Source organism: Phoca vitulina, unplaced genomic scaffold (genome assembly GCF_004348235.1).
Source record: "Phoca vitulina isolate PV1807 unplaced genomic scaffold, GSC_HSeal_1.0 scaffold40, whole genome shotgun sequence".
Taxonomy (NCBI): domain Eukaryota; kingdom Metazoa; phylum Chordata; class Mammalia; order Carnivora; family Phocidae; genus Phoca; species Phoca vitulina.
The window spans coordinates 15,982,407-15,996,708 of NW_022589743.1; the positions used below are offsets into that span (position 1 = coordinate 15,982,407).

At 49.6% G+C, this 14,302-nt stretch overlaps 2 protein-coding genes and 1 pseudogene across 2 annotated transcripts; all 3 read left to right on the forward strand.

Annotated features, from left to right (window-relative positions):
• The first annotated feature begins 141 nt into the window (after nt 1-141).
• On the forward strand, nt 142-1,306 carry LOC116647706 (annotated as a pseudogene).
• Nucleotides 1,307-4,673: 3,367 nt separating this feature from the next.
• LOC116647653 (C-C motif chemokine 14-like) lies at nt 4,674-7,505 on the forward strand. Its single transcript, XM_032429178.1, has 3 exons — nt 4,674-4,957; nt 6,671-6,785; nt 7,231-7,505. Exons 1-3 carry the CDS (start codon nt 4,759-4,761, stop codon nt 7,319-7,321), a joined length of 405 nt encoding a protein of 134 aa, XP_032285069.1. The 5' UTR covers nt 4,674-4,758; the 3' UTR covers nt 7,322-7,505.
• Nucleotides 7,506-9,412: 1,907 nt separating this feature from the next.
• Nucleotides 9,413-13,000, forward strand: CCL16 (C-C motif chemokine ligand 16). Its single transcript, XM_032428497.1, has 3 exons — nt 9,413-9,560; nt 12,115-12,235; nt 12,644-13,000. The coding sequence occupies exons 1-3, from the start codon at nt 9,488-9,490 to the stop codon at nt 12,774-12,776; spliced, it is 327 nt and encodes a 108-aa protein (XP_032284388.1). The 5' UTR covers nt 9,413-9,487; the 3' UTR covers nt 12,777-13,000.
• Nucleotides 13,001-14,302: the final 1,302 nt, after the last annotated feature.

The window sequence follows — 14,302 nt, forward strand, 5'->3', positions numbered from 1 at the left end:
CTTCTACTTTTAGAAGCACAGTGAAGATTTTAAATATATAGCTCATTCCCTTTTCTCTTTTTTTCCCCCTTCATGTATTCATTCTCTTGGTGTGAACCAGGGGGCTCACCTGAGGACTCAGCTAGGACTGCGGCAGAGGGCATGACCCACATGGTCGAGGCCAGTGTGACCTGTGATCCAGTCAGTATGGCCAGAAGATTTGGTATATACAGGGGACAGTGCAAAGAGGTAAACATATTGAGGTTAATGGGAGCCAGATTTCTCACTGCTAAAGTAGAGAGGGAAACACATAGACAAGGAAGGTTAAAATAAACCCTGCGGTGTTGATTTGGAATTGAATGTATTGGTATAAACTTTTGGTTTTTCATATAGTGAGACTGATGACATAGAAATTGCTATAAATGTGTGAGATTGATATAATAGAAATAGATATAAATTTATATACACATTCACACATATATGCTTCGATATATTTCCTAGTTCTGTCCACTAAGAGCTCAGACCTAAGAGCTATGCCCTTCCCATAAGCAGTGAGCACCCTAAGCACCCAGATTTCTCAAAACCATCCTTTACTAATGGGAACCAGGACTCATTGGAGAAATGGTTGATTCCTAGAGCTGGGGCAAAGTATAAGATGAGCCTCAGATCATGTTTTTCTGCCAAAAAGCAAAAAAAAACAAGGATAAATCAGAAATCTTAAAATCCCCTAGAGAATGGGGCAGTAGTGCTGAGAGCCTCGCAGGCAGGGGGCCATTACTCACAGCGCTGAGCGCACGCTGTGCCTTAGCTGTGGCAGTGTGGGGGGCACCCCACCACCACAGCCCTTGCACTAGGGCAACCACCCTGGCTCCCTCTGCTCCCCCTCCCTTAGCTCGCAGCATGGCTGATTGCTGAGTTCAAGGAAGCTTTCTCCCTATTTGACAAACACAGTGATGGCACCATCACAACAAAGGAACTTGGAACTGTCGTGAGGTCACTGGGTCAGAACCCAACAGAAGTCCAACAGCAGGATCTGATCAACGAGGTGGATGCTGATGGTAACGGCACCATTGACTAACCAGAATTTTTGACTAGGATGGCTGGAAAAATGAAAGATACAGACAGTGAAGAAGAAATTTGTGAAGCATTCCCAGTCTTTGACAAGGATGGCCCTGGTTACATCAGTGTGGCAGAACTACTTCATGTCATGACAAACTTGGGAGAAAAACGAACAGATGAAGTCGATGAAATGGTCAGAGAACCAGATATTGATGGAGATGGACAAGTTGACTATGAAGAATTCATATAGATGATGATTGTAAAATGAAGACCTACTTTCATTTCCTTTTCCCCCTCCAGAAGAATCCAACTGAATTTTTTACTTACCTCTTGCAAAAAAAAAAAAAAAAAGTTCATTTACTCATTCTGTTTCTCTACAGCAAAACTGAATGTCAAAGGTCCCTTAGGTGCACACACACAAAATCTGCATGTATCGGTTGGTGGTCCTGTCCTTTAAAGATCAAGCTCCCATCAGTTTTATAATATAAATACTTGTACTACCTTAATGATCAAGAAGCATTTCGTGGACTCCTTGCAGTTCCATTTGCTCTTGATTAATACACTGTTTGGGCTGGCCAGTTTTTCTTGCATGCTGCTTGACAATTGAGCAGTATCAGGCATTTGTGTTAAAAATGATAAATGAAAAAAACAAATTGAAAGCGTATTCAAATGGGTTCTAGTTCAATTTGTTAGTATAAATCGTCATGGCTGGTTTACTGAAAACAAACATTTAAAATTGGTTTACCTCAGGATGCTGTGCAGAAAAATGGATGAAGGATAAATAGTCTAAACATAGCCCCACTTAGCAGAACGGCCCTCTCATACTTCCGTGTGCCCTGACCCATGGTGATGACACTCATCCTAGTAGCAGGCTGTGTGTCCTGGGTTAGACTTGTCCTCATTGTACTAGAGCAAAGCGGGTGTGGCTGTCACCATTCACACAAAGTTTTAAAAAGGAAGGGACTATCTTTGGACTCCATTTTTAAAACCTTATGAACCATGACTTGGAGCCAGCAGAGTAGGCTGAGGCTGTGGGACACCATCAACATTGCTGTTCAAGAAATTACAATTTATGTCCATTCCCAGTTGTAAATGCTAGTCTTTTTTTCCAATAAAAAGACCATTAACTTTAAAAAAATATCTAGAGAGAGGAAAAACCAGGGGAAAAACACAAATATAAGTCCCCCCTCGCAAAAAAAATTCTCCTACTCTCAAGGTAGAATTCTATACCCAGGAAAAATATCCATCAAGTATGAGGGATGAGTAAGGACATCTTCAGACAAGCAGGAACTCAGAAAATGTATGTCCCACACACTCCTTCTGTATTCTTTGATTTTTTTTTAAATCAATGTGTATGTGCTGCTTTGGAAAACATTTTTAATATTTTTTAAATAGGTACTACATACTTACCAGTGGGCAACAGAATATTTAAGGTCTCCATGTTGCTACCAAATTCCATTCATCCCACTGTATTGTAATTTTCATTTACTTTTTTGAGTCCCTCTTGAAGCTATGAGTCCTCTGAGGTCAGGGTCATCTTCATTCCCACCCTCCAAGCATAGCCCAGTACCTGGCATTTGATATTGTGGCAAAGAAGTGATGTAGTCAATAAACCCATTCCATTCTCCTAGGCACACAGATGATCTATATTTTCCATATTTTCGTCATTAAATTGGAGCCAGGTGACTTCATTCTGGCCATGGAGTGTTAAGTGAAAGTCATCTATATCATTTCCGGGACTGGTACATGAAAATCTCCCAGCTCTCCTCTGCCTCTCCCATTTGTAGCAAACTTGGAGGCCTTGTGTTGAAACTGGGGGAATCACAGATAGAAGAAGGCTTAGTCCCTGAACAGGTGCATGAACAGCCTTCCCCAACACACACACCCTCATCCTACTGCTCACACACATTGGACTGTGACGAGAGCAAGAAATAAGCCTTCATTTAATTAATCCCCTGAGATTTAGGGGTTGTTTATTATAGCAATTAGCATATACAGATTAACATAGATAGGAACTTAATAATTTCTTAGAAAATAAAGGGATTTCCTGTAAGGCTCCTAACAACAACTTGGCAGGGAGGCTAAATCTCCAGGAAAACAAAGTAAACACTGTTTCCTTCCAACTCATATTCACCCCCAAAACAACTTATTTCCTTAGATGGTTCCTAATGGCAATTGTTATTTGATCTGAAGAGTTTAAATAGTATTGTTATTGATGATAACAAACACAGAATATGTCTAATAAATGGCTGTCTTGGCACCCCAGCATGTTTCCTGTGAGATGTACATACTTCGACCTGCTCAATTTATTTATTCATGCTTCTTCTAAAACATGCATTTATAAATCACCTGCTCCCTGCCAGGCTCTGTGTGAATGGGCAAAGATAAAGAACAGAAGCTCCCTGCCCTGATGAGTCCAGTCAAGGAAAGAAGATGTGAACAGCTTTCCAACCACAGCAGCAAGCAAAATGGGCCAAGGGCCCCCAAGAAGAGCATGGTAAAGGCCACTAGACTAAGGCAGGTCTGTTCTGCATCCCAGTCATCCTGTAAATATGAGCAAGCCCCTGGCCCTTCCTGAGTCCCAATTCCTCCTCCATAAATGGCCAGTTTAGACTAATCTAAAGATGGCAATACATAGCCTGTGAACTGTACCCTAACAGGAACCACATGTTAGTTACAGCACTCCCTCTGGGGTGTGTGGACATGGCCTCAGAATGGTGTGCAACACAGAACTCTGGTCCACCCTGAATCAGTGAAGCGTACTAGCCATCCCTGAACAGGGCATTTTCTAGGTACCCATCAAGCTTCTCTGTAACACAAGTCAGAAACCAAGAGAGGGCCCCAAAGGGATCCACCTGAGCTCAGAAAGGGCTCAGACTAAAGGCTTTGCAGAAAAGCCACACTAGCCAGGACACTTACAGAGACAGCTTAGTCAGGGCAAGGGGCGGGGGGGGGGGGGGGGGCTGGTGTCCCATGTTTCCCCAGGGCATAGCAGTTAAGAACACAGACTTGGAAACTAGACTGCCCAGGTTTGAACACTGATTCCACTTATCAACTGTCAAAGCTTGGGTGAGTTTTTTATACTCTCTCTGCCTCAGTTTCCTCAACTGCTGATTTAAAGATTAAATGGGCTAATATTCCTAAAACATTTGGGACAGTGCCTAGTGCATATAACCATTATGTAATGTTTGTTAAATAAATTGTCTACTGAGCATCATGGCACTTCTTCACCCCAGGGTACGGTGAGAGGGTGGTGATAAGCCTGGGAGCTGGAGGTTCTGCCTAAGTGTTTAAGTGAGGAGTTCCTAGCCCAGATGAGTAAGACCGGACTTGTGGGGCTCCAGCCCTCATCCTGGTACCCCAAATCCCCTCTGATCTCCAGACAAACAGATCCTGAACCTCCACACATGGCCTTGTTCCAAGCCCAGGACTGGAACTGGGCACAGGCCATGTCCCAGCCTTGAGGTCTTGCACTAAGTGTGCAACAGTACCCCCAGGCCCTGTGCTGTGGCCTACACCAAAGGGGGGCTTATATCCAAGGAGTTAAATTTATTCCCACTAGGGATGGAAGGCAATTTCCTCCCTGAAATCTTGGCTCTCCAGGCTTCCCTTACTCTGCCCTCAACAAACGTTCAGGATCTGAAAGTGCTGAGGCATCGTTACTCCCTACTTCCCTTTGTCATCTTAGTTCCCTCACTTTAAAAAAAACATTTTGCCTTGATGATCATTTCTCAACACGTCCTCAGCCCAGGAGCCTCCGAAGTCCCTACCAGGGCAGCTCTCCCCCTGCAGCAGCCCCCCACCAGGAGGATAAAGTTCTCCCCCACCAGGAGGATGAAAGTCTCCATGGCAGCCATCCCCCTCTTCGTCATCCTCCTCATCACCTGCGCCCTGGGGTACAAGGCTGAATTCTCCCCACGTGAGTGCAACACCTTGTATTCCTTCCAACCTGGCCCCTGTGGGGAAAGAATCAGGAGTAAGGTTGCTGGGGATATAAGGAGGAGGGGCTCTCAAAGGAGGTCTGGGGTCTTCTGAAACTGGTTTCGTCCTCGCCCTCCAGGACCAGTCCCCCTGCCCACCAAGGCCATGGAGTGAGGCCTGCCTCTCCACTCCCTCAGTTCATCTCTCTCTGCCATTAAGTAAGAGTGGCCCACCCCATCTGGGGGACATTATCCCCAGGGAGATAGAGGAGCAGTTTGGGGGGACCCTCAAAGCCATTTGTCTGCTTGCCTCCTGAGATTGGGGCCACCTGCTTCCAGAGTCAGCCCCACCCCGCGAGGGCAGCCTTGCTTAGGTATGTGCTGAGGGGAACCACGACAGTACAGGTCCCATCTCGCCACCCTTTCCCAGCTTATTCCTTAGGATGAGCTGCCTTCACACACATCCAAAACTATGCCTCACCCTTCAGTTTTACCTCGTCTCCTTTTCAGAAACTGGGAGGCAAACAGAGGAGGTTATTGAAATAAAGCCGGTCTAATGTTAATGAGAATCTGGGCAAGGACCAGAGGACCCCTTATCCCATTCTTTGGGGAGGGAGGATGCTAACTGGGTAAAAGACCAGGCCTTTCCCTTCCCACCCACGCATGCAGCCGCCCTGGTGACCTCGGAGGCCACTGCCCGGACACTCCCAGTCCTATCCAGGTTGGTCACATAATGTGCACACCCCCATCCCTCCACTCCATGACCATGGTGCCTTCTTGTTTCTCCAGGGCCCTTGGTCAGAAATGCCCTTCCTGCTACCTCCATAAGTCAAGCTTGACTGAACGTGTGATTTCCACTGTCCCCCTCCCACACCTCCTATGAGAGCCATGGAATTGCAGAATCAGAAAATAACTGGACAGTTCACCTAATCCAGTGATGTTTAACATTTTTTAGACAGTGGAACCCTTCTTCAAGCAAAATCTTACTCAGAAACCTAATATGTAAAACAGCAAAAAGGGCCAAAAGGGATACTATCCCCAAAACTCTACTCCTAATGCATCAGTATCTCTGAAAGAGACCCCGAAGCCCCAAGACCCCCAGGAAGCTCAGTGTAAAAACCACCAATCCACTCCAACAACCTCATTGACAGATGAGGAAACTAACAGGGGAATAAAGTTGCCACGGGCACAAAGCCAGGAAAGGCGAGGGGAGGTTGGGATCTGGGTGTCCTGACTCCCTGTCCTTGGACCTTGGTGTCAGCTTCCTTCCCTCTTTGCAGGACAGGGGTTCCATGGGGACACAGGCAGAATGGGCGGATTGGGAGGGGCTGGGTCTGCGCGCCCAGCTGGCATGTGTCCCTGTCCCTCATGGAGATTTCTTCCAAATATCCCTCTTATGTGGAACATCTGTGCGAGCCTGCCCCACAGGGCTGGTGTGTACTCACTAAGAAGACTTGGGTTTTGCTAATCTTCAATCCAGAGTTGAAGGTCATCAGCCAGTCTTTCTAGGGGAGGTTGAAGAACAGGAAGGAAGGTGATTGCTGATGCAGGAGGAGGGAAAGAGGAGAGAATCTGCACAATCTTATGTCCGAATTCAGCGGGGCCACCTCCTCCTTCCTTCCCTCTTCCACGCTCTGGAGTGCAGAAGCAGCCAGCAGGTCTGGCCTCTAACAAAGAGCCCAGGCTCAGCTTCCCCCCTCCTCTCTCCTCAGGAGGACCTTACCACCCAGCCAAGTGCTGCGTCGGCTACATTGCCCAGGCAATCCCACGTCACCGGATCACAGGTTATTATGAGACCAGCAGCCAGTGCGCCAGGCCTGGCATTGTGTAAGTGGCACCCGCACACCCCACTGGGGGGCAGGGAGCCTGCAAGGCCGGGGGTGGGGGAGGGAGGACCCGGAATGGGGACTCCCCAGAGCACCTCCCAGGTGCAGCAACAGGCAGTAGAGGGGCAACCTGGGGGCTTTCTGGCCTGGCTGAGCCTGCAGGGAGCAGGAGGAAGAGGACCCCATGGATGGGGAGGCATCAGGGAAGGAGATGCGGAGGGGGGCACTTCCAAGGGCAGGGGGAGCACGGAGACTAGATGGGTCCAGGGGGACCCTGAGGGGTTGGAGAGCATGTCTCAGAGAGGAGACTGGCCTTGAGCTGCCTCTAGCAGAGGAAGGAGAAACAGCCTAGGTGGGTGAGGAGTTTGCTCAGGAGGGCTGACCGGCTTTCACTTCCCAGCTGCTGGACGCCTCAGTTGGTAACCCTTCTCCCTTTTGCTCCACAGCTTCATCACCAAAAAGGGCCATTCCATATGTGCCAACCCCAGTGATGCCTGGGTCCAGGACTACATCAAGGACCTGGGGAGAAATGAGTGACCCAGAGTAGTGGAGAAGGGCACAGCTGGCCATCTTAAAGAGAAGAGGCCACGGCCCCCCTCTCAGCCCCAACTCTCAGCCCCAGCCGCCTCTCAGGAGCTGCTTGCCTTGAATTAAAGACCTTGAATTCATGCCCTCCCTGCCCTCACTCATTTCTACTGAATCTACTCATTGGAGCCCAGCCCGTGTGGCACCCTTGGCATCAGTCTTTGTTCTGCAGAGGTGTGGTCGGCCCTGGGTGCAAAACAACAGGTCAGGGCCTGTGATGGGGGTACACGATCATCATCACGATGGTAACAGATACCATTGTCTTAGCGCTTTCTACCTTCCAAGCAGTCTGCTAAGTAGCCTGTGTGTGTTATCTTACATAAACTACACAAGTGTAAAGCTAAGAGTTATCACCTGGTTTTGCGGGTAAATCTTCATAAAGCCTTCTTCATAGCAGCCAAACTTCAAAATCCTTTGTTCTGAGCTGCTCCCAAGGCCCTTGTTCCCAGCCATCTGGGACAAGAATGATTTGGGGACATATTTTATCCAACCCTTCCCCTCCACTTACATACATCAGGTTGTACTCTATTGTTAGAGCCATTTTTGTGCCCTCCACAAGGCCTAACAGAAAGCCTGGCCTATAGCAGGTGCTCAGGAAATGGATGGATGGATGGATGGATGGAATGAGGCAGGAATCAGGAGGAGGTTATGCTCCATGAATAACACCCAGCTGCCCCCAAAGGCTCTCAGACCCATCTTCAGGGTTCGAGGGGGAGCTCTGCATACTCAGAGGAAGAGCATGCCCAGTGTAGGCGCTGTGGCCATCCTTCCCTGGCCAGCGGCCTTCCAAGACCAGGGCCAAGAGGAGGCTTGTATGCTAAAGGCACAGCCAGGCTTCTCCAGACCGCCCTGCCTCCATACATAGCAGCCAAGGGGTACCCCACAGACATACCCTCCCTACCTTCATAAAAAGGACAGCTTCCCCACCACTGACTGCCTTGAACCCAGCAGGACTAAATACATTATACAACTTTTCCCTATTTATGAGCAGTCATGCCAAACAGCAAGCCCCATAAGGGTCTCAATCCGCCCCTGCCTCCCTCTACTCTTCATTTACTGAAACACTCCCCCCTCTGCCTCTAGAGCTCACAGTCCATCCACAGCAAAACCCCCGTATCTTCCATCTCTTCTCTGAACTCTGCCTTCAACCCCAGGAATGGGGTCCTGAGGCAGTCTGAAGAGAGAAGATGCTGAGGGACAGGTTAGCCCTGGTCAAGGCCGGGGACCCGGAACCTGGAACTGTGGGACACAGAAGCGGGTTGTCAGGTGCGTGTGCGGTTGGAGCGCCCTCTGCTGGCCATAATTGGCCACAGCGGCAGGTTGGAGGAACCCATACGGCGGGGACGCAAGAGGGATGGCCAACTAGACCTAAAACTGGTTCAGAGTCCAAGGTCCAAAGATATTAAAAAAAAAAAAAAAAAAAAAAAAATCAACAAACAAGCCAAACACCTCAGCAATAAATGAGGACCCAAGATCAGCACATTGTTTTTCTCTATGTATTAGTAACATAATCTGTGACAGGAAAAATTCTGAGCTCAGTCATGTGTCAAACGGGGGATGGGGGACATCGTTTTCAGAGGCCTAAACCCTACCCCTTGCCCCAGTCTGTGCACTCTCTAATCCTGCCTTATGTTCACCTTCCCAGTGATGGCTCACCCGGGGGAACTGGGGTGGCTCCACCTTCCCTCCACCTCCCCCCAAATAGAGATGGCTGGCCCCTAAGGTGGTGAAATCACACGGATCCGTTTTCAGAACTGCCTGCCTCCTTCCTCTGTGACCTGGGAGAATTTCTTTAACCTCGCCAAGCCTCGGTGGCCTTCATTTATAAAACAGAGTCATAATCTCCGCTTCACTCCTGCAAGGATTAAGTAAAACAGGGCATACAAGGTGGCCGACACCCAGCGCGCACGAACCACTCACTCCCTTTCTCCACTCCTCTCCTCCTGAACTTAAATCTTATTAATTCACCTGCGCCAGGCCCCGCCCCCCTTTCAGCAAACACTGAGGGAGGCCCCTCCTCCCTCCGCCACCCGGTCGGAAGTGGTCAGAGTCCAGAGGGCCGTGAAGTCAGAGTGGACGACCAGCTTTCCCCTGAAGCTGAAGGGCCCCCCTGAGAGGATGAAGGTCTCCGGGGCTGCCCTCTTTCTCCTCATCCTTATCCTCACCACTCCTGCTTTGCACGGCCGGTCAAGTGAGTCCACCTGTCCCTGTAGGGCAGGAATGAGAAGGGGGGACAAGGTAGCTGGCAGTGAGGTGATGCCAAGAGCCCTCTCAGGTCTGTCATCAGGCACACCTGCTGTCCGCAAACTCTCCCCTTTGCAAGTAGAGCTGGGCTGGGGTCCCGACCCCTTCTGGGGTCATCAGGCAGTTTCAGGAAGCTGGGTCAAGGTCACGTCAGGGGTCCCGAGGTTGGAGAACAGGAATGATCATTTAGGGGGAGCCAAGGAAGTAACAGAAGAGATGATAATAAACATGAGCAATGAAAGGAGAGCAAGACAGGTGCTGCAGATGCTCTGGGAGAGCAGGACGAAAAGCGTTGGGGAGGCGGCTAAGCCCAGGACTGGGGACTCTAAACCTAGACACCCCTTCCTTGCAGTGTCTGGCACAGATTGCTGGGACTATCATGGCAGCCGAAAGAAGGCCCAATGGGATGCCCAGGTGTGCATATGAGAATTTCATGGCCTCTATCCCCATTCCCCAGCTCAGGTCTGGGGAATGGGGATAAAGTCCATAGAAAAAGTCCACATAGAAAAAGGAAAAGTCCATAGAAAAGAGGAAAGGGGTTGAAAGGTTTTGGAGCCACAGGATGCTCGGGACCTATGGAGAACAAGGTTGGTTTAACCCACTTTCTACCCCTGACTCAACCACCATTTATGAAAGACACCACATACCCACCCCAGGGTGTGGTGCCCCAGCCCTTCTTTTCTCTCTAAAGCTACCCCGGGCATCTGGTCTGGCCGGACTCTGCCTGTATAAACTCTCAGGGGAGCAAGGGCCACCCACACCCCATGTAATCTGCCCGTACACTCTCAAAATGCCCCTGAACTTTGTAAACTTTGCTTGGAGTGCCGGGGTCATGGCCATCACTATGAGCAGAGCTGCATCTGGTGGGTGGCAGGAGGCAACAATGCCCTTAGGGAAGGTCAAACAGACCGCTGCAGTGGGTTCAGTCTTCCAAAAAGAGAAAATGGCCCACGCAAAGCATGGATCGGCCAAATGGTACTCTCGAGATATTCCAGTCTTGGCCACCAGCTGGAAGCAAGGGATCAGGCTGCAAGGGCATTTGCACTCTGCAGTTTTGGGGGCTGGGGGAGGTCTCTGCCTGCCCTCCTATGTGATATCCCCAACTGATGAGCAGTCAGGGGAGCTCAAGGGAAACACGGTGCTAACAACCAACTGAGGCCAGCATCCTGTCAGCATCGAAGAGAGGCGGGGAAGTGGCATTTCCGGGCAAGAAGAAGGGTCATTCCTACCATCTGCTCTTAATGATAACAAGCGCTGACTGAGCCTTTCTATGTGCCAGGCTCTGAATTAAGGGCTTAACCACCATTTTCTCCACAACCCTCACCCTGATCCTAGGACATAAGCATTTTTTACCCTCATTTCATAGATGAGGAGACCTAGAGAGATTTTTAAAATTTGCTCATGATTCAAATCATTTAGTCAAGATTCCTATTCAAGATGTCTGACCTAAAGCCTAAATTAGAACACTTTCTTCCCGCCCTAACTTCTCTGGCTCATTGCTTATCTCACCCTCCTCCCTGACCCCAGCCCCTCTAATGCCTCTAGGATAGAGTCCACACTCTCCTCCAAGGAAGGTGTGCTGGGCCTCCCCTCTCTCTCTCTCTCTCCAATTTCAACTCTTTTTTTTTACATTTTTTTTATTTTCTTCTTTTTTTAAGATTATTATTTATTTGAGAGAGCATATGAGTGCGGTGGTGGGGAGAAGGGGCAGAGGGAGAGGAGAAGCAGACTCCCCACTGAGCAGGGAGCCTGACTCAGGGCTCGATCCCAGGAGCCCCGGATCATGACCTGAGCTGAAGGCAGATGCTTAACCTGAGCCACCCAGGAGCCCCAATCTCATCTCCTTACATCTTTCTTCTCGCATTGCATTCCAGCCATCCGCAGCTGCTCAATGCTCCCCCAACACAGACAGCTTCCCCCACCTTTAAGCCTTCATACCTTCCTTTCTCCCAGGCCCTACAACCCCTTTGTCTCAATCCTGCTCAGCCTTCAAGAATCAAACCATGCACTTGCGTGCACACACGTGCTATGGGACTTCCCCAGCCACCCAAAGCTGTTTCCAGAGCACCTTGTGCCAAATTCTATTCTATCCCAGAGCACATGCCACTGTAGTATTTTTCACTCTCCCTTTTCACCCTGACTAGACTGGGAGATACTCGAGAGTGGTGACTGTGTCTTCCTCGTGTTTTTTGCCCCCTTAGAGCTTGGCATGTAATAGGAGCCCAATACGTGTTTGCCAAACCAAGCCCTGGGTCACCAGCAAATGTGAATAACTGAGGCATTTGCACTTGATGAAACTCAGTGCAGAGGCTGGAGGTTCTACATGTGTGTCCTCACCCACTTTTTCCACTTTCTCTGTTACCTGTCAAGCTGTCATCAGCCCCTGCTAACAGATGGCTTTGCCATGAGAGGTGTGGAATGCAAGGGATGGGGGATGAAGGTAGGCAACCATGGGCTCCCTCTACACCTACTTGGCTCAGCTTTCAATGTGATTCCCTCAGAAAGTCCTGAGTCGTTGAACAGTTCTCACACCTGCTGCCTGAAGCACCATGAGAAAGTAATGCCAAAGAAACTGGTGGTGGGATACAGAAAGGCCCTCAACTGTCACCTGCCGGCAATCATGTAAGCATTCCCTGCAGATACTTCTGTGGAGGCGGAAGGGGAACCTGGGGTGGGAACGAGATGCACAGAACCAGGAAGTCTCCATGCGAGAAGGAGGGGAGTCATGATTAAGGACTCGGGCTTTGACTCTCACAGGGAAGGCCTGGGTTGAATTCTTGATTTTGCCACTTAGAGTTGTGTGGCCCAATAAATGGCAGCCATCTTGGCTGAGCGGGGAACAGGCTGAAGCCGGGATGACGAGGTCTAGAACCCAGACAGGGAGGCCTTCTGAGGGAACTCAGGTGGGGGAGGCCCAGGGAGGCAATGAAGAGTATGAGGCAAGCCGCAGGTGAGCTAGAAATGGGGGAGCATGGACTGGACCCCCCACCCCACTCTGTGACCGCTGACCATCTAACTCTGCCTCCACAGCTTTGTCACCAAAAAGAATCGAGAGGTCTGCACCAACCCCCAAAACAAATGGGTCCAAGAGTACATCAAGGATCCCAATATACCTTTGCTGCCTCCCAGGAACTTGGCCCAGGTCAAAAGCGTTAGGCCTTAGGAAGGCCACAACATCACAGCTCTCCATGACCATCAGGCCTCGGTGGGAGTCCAGGTTTGGGAAAGAAAGGTGCAGCCCTGTGAAATGCAGGGGAGGGGGGGCGTGTGGTCTGAATGACAGTCGCAATCAGAGATGCTAATTAAAAGTATTTCAGGGGCGCCTGGGTGGCTCAGTCGTTAGGCGTCTGCCTTCGGCTCAGGTCATGATCCCAGGGTCCTGGGATCGAGCCCCGCATCGGGCTCCCTGCTCAGCGGGAAGCCTGCTTCTCCCTCTCCCATTCCCCCTGCTTGTGTTCCTGCTCTCGTTGTGTCTCTGTCAAATAAATAAATAAAATCTTAAAAAATAAAAATAAAAGTATTTCAAACGTTCTCAATCTCTGGAGGAAATGCCAAAGTTAAGGGGGACAGGGATACATGCATTCTTAATACACAGAAATACGTATTTCACATCCTTCTTCTCGCTCTTTCAGTGCCTCACCTCACACCCACACACCAGCCGTCCCAGATAATTATGCTCGGCTTCCAACCAGCCAGAACATCTCTGGCCTCTGACTCATTAAAAGCCCCACAGAATTCTTGATTTTCCTGTCCATCTTTATCCCTTGACTAGATCTCTTCTTCTTCTTTTCTTTTAAAACATAGCTTTTTTTTTTTTTTTTTTTTAGCAGGCCAGAGTGGGAAAATAATGATAACTATTAATAATGTTAATAGTTTTTGTCCTTGTCACAGAGGTTTGCTAGATCCTCTGATATGCAGCTGTGTGGCCTTCCCCAGGCGGGGCCGGAACAGAGAGAAGCAGGGATCTCAGCTCCCACGCTGAGCCACTCGCACGTGTCACACAGCGTCTTGTCTCCAGGGCTTACCCAGGTTGCAGCACTGTCAGGGCTTCATTCCTTCTTAAGGCCGAATAATGTTTCATCGTGTGTATGTACCACATTTTGTCTACTCATTCATCCATTGGTGGACGTCTCGGTGTCCATACCCCTTTCCTTTACATTAGCCACGGTTAGTGGATCTTAGTTTCTATTACTTGTGCCCAAAGCACTTTAACTTGTACGGTGACTCATCAGTCTCCAGCTAGGGGCTGGAGGCAGGTAAGGGTCTGAGGCTCTGACGCACATGCTTCCTGCCCCTGTCCCTTCACAGGGAGCTTGCATTAGAACCTCCTGGACTGGGAGTTCCTGCTCCTTGATCCAGGGATTTCTCTCTACCCTCCCTGCTGTCAGAGCTGAGGTGTTAGGGCTGAATATGATCAAACGCCTCCCTCTAGTAGCTCACAGCCCAGGGATGCCAGAGTCACTAACAACTACGATGCAGTCAGGCCCGGACCTTTGCCTGCAGAGGCCAGAGTGGACATGGAGGGGTGGCAGGCCTCAGGCTGACACAGGAGCCAGAACAAGTTCAGCATGTACACCCAAGGCAGCAGGAAGTTTCAAAGTCCTGAGCCAGCACCAGGGTCAAAATCAGGGAACCAGAGTTCAAAAGCCTAAAGGACAGGATGGGGATGGGGCTGAAAACAGGAAACAA